Source organism: Dicentrarchus labrax, unplaced genomic scaffold (assembly GCF_905237075.1).
Source record: "Dicentrarchus labrax unplaced genomic scaffold, dlabrax2021, whole genome shotgun sequence".
In the NCBI taxonomy this organism is placed as follows: Eukaryota; Metazoa; Chordata; class Actinopteri; family Moronidae; genus Dicentrarchus; species Dicentrarchus labrax.
Genome location: NW_026136715.1, coordinates 6,668,707 through 6,677,339, shown reverse-complemented (window position 1 = coordinate 6,677,339; position 8,633 = coordinate 6,668,707). Strand labels below are relative to the sequence as shown.

General features: G+C 39.9%; 1 protein-coding gene across 1 annotated transcript; it reads left to right on the top strand.

Moving 5' to 3' along the window:
* The first annotated feature begins 149 nt into the window (after positions 1–149).
* racgap1 (Rac GTPase activating protein 1) lies at positions 150–8,164 on the top strand. The gene is made up of 17 exons (XM_051425351.1): positions 150–309; positions 703–806; positions 935–1,137; positions 1,227–1,369; positions 1,856–1,925; positions 2,036–2,089; positions 2,199–2,276; positions 2,497–2,614; positions 3,081–3,223; positions 3,474–3,638; positions 3,734–3,829; positions 4,606–4,804; positions 5,210–5,315; positions 5,711–5,843; positions 6,427–6,553; positions 6,657–6,756; positions 7,021–8,164. The coding sequence occupies exons 2-17, from the start codon at positions 722–724 to the stop codon at positions 7,094–7,096; spliced, it is 1,896 nt and encodes a 631-aa protein (XP_051281311.1). The 5' UTR covers positions 150–309; positions 703–721; the 3' UTR covers positions 7,097–8,164.
* The last annotated feature ends 469 nt before the right edge of the window (positions 8,165–8,633 follow it).

The following is an 8,633-nucleotide window of genomic DNA, read 5'->3' as shown; positions in this document are numbered from 1 at the left end:
GTGTGTCGCCCGTTGTAGTGCCGCCGAAGCGACGATCGACCATTACGGTGGGGTTTTATTATGAAAATCCGTCCCCGGATGTCCCGTTCTCCATTCTGCCGCGGCTCCTTCGCTGATTGGCCAGCGGCGAAATTTGAAATGTAACGCGGTCAAAGCAGCTGTGGCTGCGGAAGGATGCAGACAAAGATACAACAAGCTCGTCGCTAAAGGCTAAAAAAAAAAAAAAAAAAAGAGAGAAACGGGGACAAAAAGCAGTGCGCTAATCATCGCCGAAAGGATTATTCTGTCGATATCTTCACTATCGAAACGGTAAAGTAACTGTTGCTCGCTAATGTTTGCTCACATGCGAGATTAAAGAATACAAACAAGTTAGCAGCTAAAGTCAGACCCGCCATGGTTTTTTTTTTTTTCCCCAATCATACAGTTAACTGTGTGTAACGCATTTCCCTGGAGATGTTAGCTCTCCAGAACATAAACAAAATAAGCAGATTTTATCAGATGAGGAATATGTAACGTTATTGTTATGGTTTTAGGTACAGTTATGGGGCTAATTTATATTTTTTTAAGCATTGTTTTCGTTGCCAAGTTTAAGGTTAATTTCCATTTCTTCCAAACACAGCTCCACACCAATCCCAGTCTCTATAGAACCACTTGTTATCATATGAATTGAACGTAGTTAATGTACTTTTTTTTTTTAAAAAGGTCTCAGTTGTAAAACAACATGGACACGGCTGTGCTGAGCCTCCAGAGCTTATATGATAAGCTGAGGACGCAAGTTGACCTTCTCAATGACAACATTGAACCCAGTGAGTAGTTTTTATTGTTCTTGAGGTTTTATCTTTACTGTCTGTTTGATTTGAGACAGCTGCCTTGGGTTGCTATACATACGCCTGCCCACATTACTGCTGTAACTATGTGCATCCTGTTTCCCCAGACTTCATCCAGATGGCACAAAACTTTGATGACTGCCGCCGCAAGTGGCTGAGGACCGAGCATGAGCTGGGATCTTGCAAAGAGGCCCTCACCAAAACGGAGACGGAGAGGGGATCCTTGGAGGTCAAACTGAAACATGCCCGCAACCAAGTAGATGTGGAGATCCGGCGCAGACAAAAAGCTGAAGCTGACTGCGAGAAATTGGTATGTTTGAAACCCTTGTTCGTTAATGTGTGTTGATTTCAGTTTGTTCTGTTATTTCACCTGGTTCTTCTTGTATTCCTCTAACACAGGACCGTCAAATCCAGTTGATCCGGGACCTGCTGACCAGTGAGGGATCCTCAAACAGCATCCAGCTGAGTGCAGAGCAGCGTTCAGCTCTGGCCTTCCTGAACACAAACTGCCAGGCGGCCGCCAACCTGAATACCAGCCGAAGGTAATAAGCTCACACATACAGCAATATATATTTAATATAGCCATGTTTTATCTTTCATTCATAGTTTTGAGTCCCTGGCAGTGCTTCAGCAGGGCTGCATCTGCTACATTAGCTGTTCTGTGAGCCATATGGTACAATAGAGAGAGTACACTGATGGTTTACCTTGTGGTGGGGTTCATTTGCATGTGTGAACATCTGACACTTGAGACTTGGATGCAATACAAAATTGTATTCACAAGCTTACTCTGAACTGGGGAACTCATTTCCCCACGTCCATTCCCATCTTCCCATCTATTTATCGCATGAATGCACCATTCTGCCACGCTTTAAAGTCACTCTGAACTTTCAAATGCATTTCCATGTAGGCATTTTAAAGAATAAAATGGCAAATAAAACAATTTGCAAAACTGTTTTGGGTGAAGGCAAATGAAAGTAGATGAAATACTCCTGACTGGTTTAACACGTATATTCTGTTGCTCCTGACAGACTGAAGACGATAGATGAGTCCGCCTCCATCTTGTCAGATATCAGCTATGATAAAACTGATGACTCTCTTGTAAGTACTTCCCTTTTCAGTATCATCTAGAGTACAATTAACATATATATATGTTATGTTATATACAATAAAACAACCTCCTTTCCTTTTGTGTGATTGATCTGTGACAGGATTGGGACTCCTCTACGGTGAGGACAGTGCGACTCAAGAAACGAGAAAAAAGGGTATGTTAAGGACACGTGCACCTTTCCCCCCTTTTAAACATTTGTATTTGTAAGATGAGCTTTGTGTTCACTGGAGTTAAAGATCTCATGTCTGCTGTCTTGATTTCAGCGCTCCTCGAGAAACCATGTCGATGGTCCTCCACTCGCCTCCAAACGCACTCGATCCACAGGCAGAACTTCAGAGAGGGTAGGGTTTTTACTCATTATCACCGTTTCACTGAAACGTGTGGTGTTCTTACACATGGCTACGATAACTCCAAATATAAACAACTAAAATATGGCAACCAAAATAAAATGATTCTGTTTTGGCAACCGAAAGCTGATTGTTTGTTGGAAGCCTGTAACCAGCTTGTAAAACGTGTTGGGACCTGTCATAGATGGCTTGTATGGTTATTTATTTGTAACAGGGAAATGAGACCCTTGTGACGAAGACCACAGTGACTGTTCCTGCGAACGGAGGACCTGTTGAGGCGGTTTCTACCATTGAGACTGTTCCTTACTGGACTCGCAGCAGGAGAAAGACTAGTAAGATTTTCGTTATGATGCAGTATTTAACCTTGGGCGGTGCTCAGCTTAACTAATCCCAGTTTAAGTGATCTTGTTCATTCTTATCCAGCTAACTTGATTCTTTCAGCTGTTTTTTTATCTGTCAAAATCAGCCGAAAATGTAATTACTTAAATCCCTAAATTATTTAATCTAATCCATGCATGCTTTTATTCTGAAATAATGGCGACATGACAGATTTTAACCCATAGGCTCATGTCAGATCAAAATCAATCTACTGTTATTATTATTTTTATTATTATTATTATTATTATTATTATTAGTAAAATCAAAACACATTCAATTAAAGGAGGCTGCCTATTATTTACAGTAATGCTCTCATTATTTGTATGGATTTCTCTGCAGCAGTGATTTAACGTTTTCTCCTAACTGGAGAATGATCATGGATGTGTGCCAAAAGTATTTTGTTGTCTGCCTCCTGTTCAGCTACCATGGACTGGGAGTCTGAATCAGTTAAGCCTGAGGATGTCTTCAAGCAGCCTGGCATCCCTGAAGGAGAAATAAAAATGCAGCCCAGCACTCCGCAGAACCACGGGGGCGTCCGTCATCATGAGTTTGTCTCCAAAACTGTAAGAGCGCCGTTTGTGTGATAGAATTTGCAGAGTGAATTACTAGAACTAGAAATACACATTTTCTTTTGGATTTATGGGAAATTCTGTTCTGTTTATAATACGTGTATTTGGACATACTTATTTGTTATCATCTATCTTTTTATGCCGTTAATTTGCCAAAACAAAGTCTAATATCTTGTTTTGGCTAAACATATACGTAGCTGTTGACCCACAAGCCTCCTAAATCCTGTCAAATGTCTTTCTATAGGTCATTAAACCTGAATCGTGCGTGCCCTGTGGAAAGAGGATAAAGTTTGGAAAGATTTCACTGAAGTGCCGTGACTGCAGGGTGGTCTCGCACCCCGAGTGCCGCGAGCGTTGCCCTCTGCCGTGCATCCCCAACATGGGTGGCACACCGGTCAAAATCGGGGAGGTGTGTGTGTGTGAACGGAGTTAAACTGAGTTTATTTCCAATTTAAAATGTTACCACAGTGCTGAAAGTTTATCCCATTACTCATTTGTTTCCAGGGTGTGCTTGCAGACTACGTCTCCGACACATCGCCCATGATTCCTCCTCTCGTTGTCCATTGTATCAATGAGATTGACCAAAGGGGCCTGCATGAGGTGAGAGGTGTTTCCTGTCCTAATAATATGCAGCGATGTGAAAGACTATAAAGCCTCACACCCCAGTAGTTATCTTCTAATGTATTTCCCTTTAGCTGAGACAGAGAGCTGAAACTAAGATTTTTACAATCTGTTCCTGGGAGATTAAATTTGTAATTGGGCTGTGGAAGCGCTCCAAATCAGGAGATTTCTGTGTGACTGTGCTGCTGTCTTCCTTCTGTCTTTAATGTTTTACTGCCGTCTTACTTTCGCTCTATGGGTTTTGTTTGAGGTGGTTATGAAATGTTGGCTTTTTTTTCTCCATCTGAAACAAATTAGCTTCTTCTGTCACTTAGAAATTTCATCTTCAAAGGTCCTAAGCCTGACAAATGTTATGTCAGCTGTTTTGCAAAGAAAAATGTTCTTATTCTTCTTTTTTTTTATATAGTGGGAAGAAATTGTACTTGAAAGAATTGTTTGACATAGAAAAAAATTTGCTTAATTTCTGAGAATTGAATAGGAAGATGGATTCCACCACCATTTCTGTGCACTAAGTACAAAACTAGAGCCAGGGGCTTGTTAGTTTAGCTTAGCATAAAGACTGGAAGCAGGGGGAACCAGCTAGTCTGTCCAAAATTCACTTACCAGCACCACTAAAGCTCCGTAATTAATGCATACAGCAGGAATGTAGAAACGAGAAGTTGTGGTCTTATGGGGCGATCAGTGGCTGGGCACAGATACTTTGAGTTCATTGAAGAAAATTTAACGGCGAATATTTTGTGTTTCTCCGTTCTCAGGCTGGACTGTACCGCTTGTCCGGCGCTGATCGCACAGTGAAGGAGCTGAAGGAGAAGTTCCTCCGCAGCAAAACCGTTCCCGTGCTCAGCAAGGTGGACGATATCAACGCCATCACAGGCCTCCTCAAGGACTTCCTGAGGAACCTCAAGGAGCCTCTTCTCACCTTCCGCCTCAACCGTACTTTCATGGATGCAGCCGGTATGTGTGTGTGTGGGTGGCTGACTGGTGTTAAAAAACCAGTGTTGTTGGTTGCTGCTTCTGATGTGGAGGGCTCCACTTAAAAGAAGTAATGGCACACTACATGAAAGCAGTCGGTAGATATTGAAATAACTTGAAAGTTTGTGTAAGTTCTTGAACATTTACCCAACAGACCTGTTAAATGCATATTTCCACGTTGTTTTGTTCAATTTGTACTGAGCAGTGATGGAAATCTCACTTGCCCGGGGCAAAAAAGAGATTGATCTTTCTGTTTGTTTGCCTTTTTTAGTATTTATTTGTCACTGGAGTCGGGCACATTTTCTTTCAAGTTGTTAAAAATAAATCCACACAATCTCCCATTTCTTGTTCTCTGCTAACAACATTGTTTTCTTTGTTCCCTCTCAGAGGTTTCAGACGACGACAACAGCTTAGCTCTGATGTACCAAACCATCAGTGACCTGCCACAGCCCAACAGAGACACACTGGCCTTCTTAGTCCTTCACCTTCAGAGGTTAGCAGCTACTCTCCTCTAAAAATAATAATATACCTAATTTGAGCTATGCATATTCCAATGCAGCTGATTTAAAAACATTTCCTCCGCTTCGATGCCTAGGATATTCTTGCTACTGATTAAGTGTTGGGGTTTGCTGATATTCACAGAAGTATCTAGTCTGTCTGTAACTGAGCTGTTTTTGAATTTTGCTGCATCCTCTAAGTTTAATTGGGTTAAATTGCTTCAGGCAAAATGTGCTAAGCATATATTAAACACCTGAACTCTATCTCATTACCTGATTTTCAGATAGGCAAAAAAATGCAGTTTATATAACCTAAGATACACGTTGAATGGTTTATATTGTATTCCACATACATTAAATAAACATAATTTAATCTAACAACACCTTTCAGAGTTGCTAGCAGTTTGGACACTAGGATGGACATCAGTAACTTGGCTCGAGTGTTTGGTCCAACTATTGTGGGTCATGCAGTTCCCAACCCAGACCCTATGACAATCCTACAGGATACCAAAAGACAACCTAAGGTAGGCCTGAGTGATTCATCAAGTCACACTGCCACTAACAATGTAAACTACTACATAAAGAGTTAATTACAGAATGTAAACGAATGCCTACTGCTGAAATATATCTATAAAAAAATGGGGTTTGATTTGATGACCATCTTAACGAATCATCACTATGAATGAATCATTTTAAACATTTAGTTTGAAAGAAAGTCAATCATGGGACAAAGTCTTGATAAGATTTTAATAATATTAAAAAGTTATTAAAAGTTTCTTTTACACAAATTATAACTATTTTAATCAATAATCATCACACTTTTTAGCAATAAAACCCCAAAACATTGTAAATGTGTATCCCAATTTGATGTAAGAGACTGACTACAACATATAGAGACCACCAAACATTTATTTTTTTAATTTATTATGTAATACTTACCTTCAGAGCAGCATCATCATAATACCATAGACTTTTTTTTAGTAATTCCCCTCTGTCTTGCCCAAGGCCTTTACATAACCAACTCAGCATGTTGGTCTAGGATGAGGCAACACACTGAAATCACCCCAATGTCTTTTTACATTTTTATGATTTCCCCTTTCCTTTCAGGTCGTGGAGCGTCTGTTGGCTCTGCCGGTCGTCTACTGGGACCAGTTTGTGATGGTGCAAAGCGAGCAGCCGAACTTGGATCACCTGATCATCGAGAACGCAAACTGCTATGCCACCCCTGAGAAAAGTACGTGCTCACTAAACTTTGTCTGTGGTTCTGCAGGGCTTGTATGAGTCTGGGCACTTGTTTGCTGGCTGATGTTTCATCTCAATGTTTGTACTGTTTGCAGTGGGCATGCTGGGACCTCTGACCACTCCAGAGCACCAGCTCAGTAAAACCCCCTCCTCCAGCTCCTTGTCTCAGCGCATGAAGTCCAGTCTGACACCCAGGTAAACATACAAACATCCTGCCCTGCTTTTAACAATCAATGATTAAGTTCCTCTAGAATGACTAATAGTCTACTGCTGATTTAAATATTCAGGAGAGAGAGCTATATACTGTTTTTAGGGGGATTTAGATTAAAAGGACTCTTTTGAACATCTTTCATAGAAGTTAATCTACTGTAAAATATCTCATTATCCTCCATTGACTCTGCTGTATTGACTTTGACTCCTACTTCCATTAAATTTCATTATGTGCACTCTTTGTTGCAGATTTGGAAGCAAGACCAAATCAGCAGTCGGATTTTCACGCCAAGGAAAATTCTTTGCATCTCCACTCCTCAAATAATCCAAAGCAGCTTCACTTAACCTTTTTATTGATCCTGCAATAACAACCAAACATTTATGCATAACACATAACTTGGTACTGCTTTGATTATAGCTATAAACGCCTCCATCTTAGTCTTCTTGTAATAGTTTTAATGTTTCACAGTACTAAGAGTTGTACTTTGATGATTTTACATGTTTGTAAAGTGATTAATTTTTTAACCAAATAGTAGGTTTTCCTATCTATGCACACTCTTGTGTCTTTAGAGCTGATGCTTCTTTTAAATGTTTAACGAGGCATTCTCATTTCACCTCATGCCATGTGAGAATGTACTGCATATTACTCTTTTTGAAGAATGTGCACATAAAAATATGTACTGTAATATGCACAGTTTTATTGTGATCCTCTTCTACATTTAATCATTTCTTTTGACAGTTTTTCAACTCATGTGTCACTCAGAAGTTGAATAACTGATTCTTTGGCATTTCATTCTAGGTTGTAATTGAATGTGTGACTGCAAGTAACATTATGTTTTAGTTTTGATGTTTGTTTATTCTCTTCTGGTAAGTGTTTGATTGTCTTCCAGGTAGTTGTGCAGTAAATGTTAGCAATCTCACAATGCCCAGCCCTTTTACTACTACAACAACTACAAACTAGTTCTAGACCTCAAGGCAGACCTTTCTCATTGGCAGGATCTCCGGCATTATCTACAAACGTGACTGGGTGCAATGTTTTTGGTGATTAATCTGTTGAATAGGGGGACAGTTTTTTAAGAGTCTTTACTGCCATTGTGTTTTCCAGTATATTCTGCACTGCCAGTGATAATCAGGAACATTGTTCACTGGTTTATGTGACAGGCTGTAATCTTTGTCTGAATTTTGCCCCTCTAATGTTTATTGCTCTGTGTGATGTTTGTACTGTGGGCGGTTACTTTATGAGCAATCCCACGCAAAAGGCAATTACTTTGTATGATTGGCCAGTTCAGTTACTGTGGCATTATTTGATTAACCATTAGCACAAATTTTGTACACAAAGACACGCTCTAAAAGTCATGTAACTTATAAAATACATTTCTAACCTTTACAAAAATGTCTTGTGTGCTTTCTTTTATATACATACATACATATTTAATGTTCTGATCTCTGCACTACATCCACTTGTACCATATTACCTAAAATATTTAACTATTGATGTAGTGCACCTAGCTATTTGTGTGTCTTAAACGTCCTGGGAAGGCTTAGGTTATGTCAAAAAAAGAACTGGTGTGTAGACATGTTGTTGGACCATGTTGGAAAGCAAAAGAATAGCTGTTCTGAACAGTCCACAGCTGAAGGTGGCAGGAGAGCCATCACTGACAGAAAAGTAGTGTTATTGTTTAAACATGGGGAGAACAGCACACGTACACCAGAAATGGTGTGACAAAATGAAAGAGCACCATGTAAAGTGGCTGCAAAGGTGTTTTTTTTTTTTTTTGTCAGTTTTGGGAAATTGTGAAACATGTTCTGGCAGATGACTGATGGTTGTTTCAGTTTGACAAAAATCTTAACAAATCTTTATG

Excerpts from the sequence above, each read along its gene's own strand:
- racgap1 (XM_051425351.1), top strand. The coding sequence starts at position 722 with ATGGACACGGCTGTGCTGAGCCTCCAGAGCTTATATGATAAGCTGAGG. Across the intron at positions 1,138-1,226 it reads AAGCTGACTGCGAGAAATTG|GACCGTCAAATCCAGTTGAT; the intron begins GTATGTTTGAAA and ends CCTCTAACACAG. Across the intron at positions 1,370-1,855 it reads AACCTGAATACCAGCCGAAG|ACTGAAGACGATAGATGAGT; the intron begins GTAATAAGCTCA and ends TGCTCCTGACAG.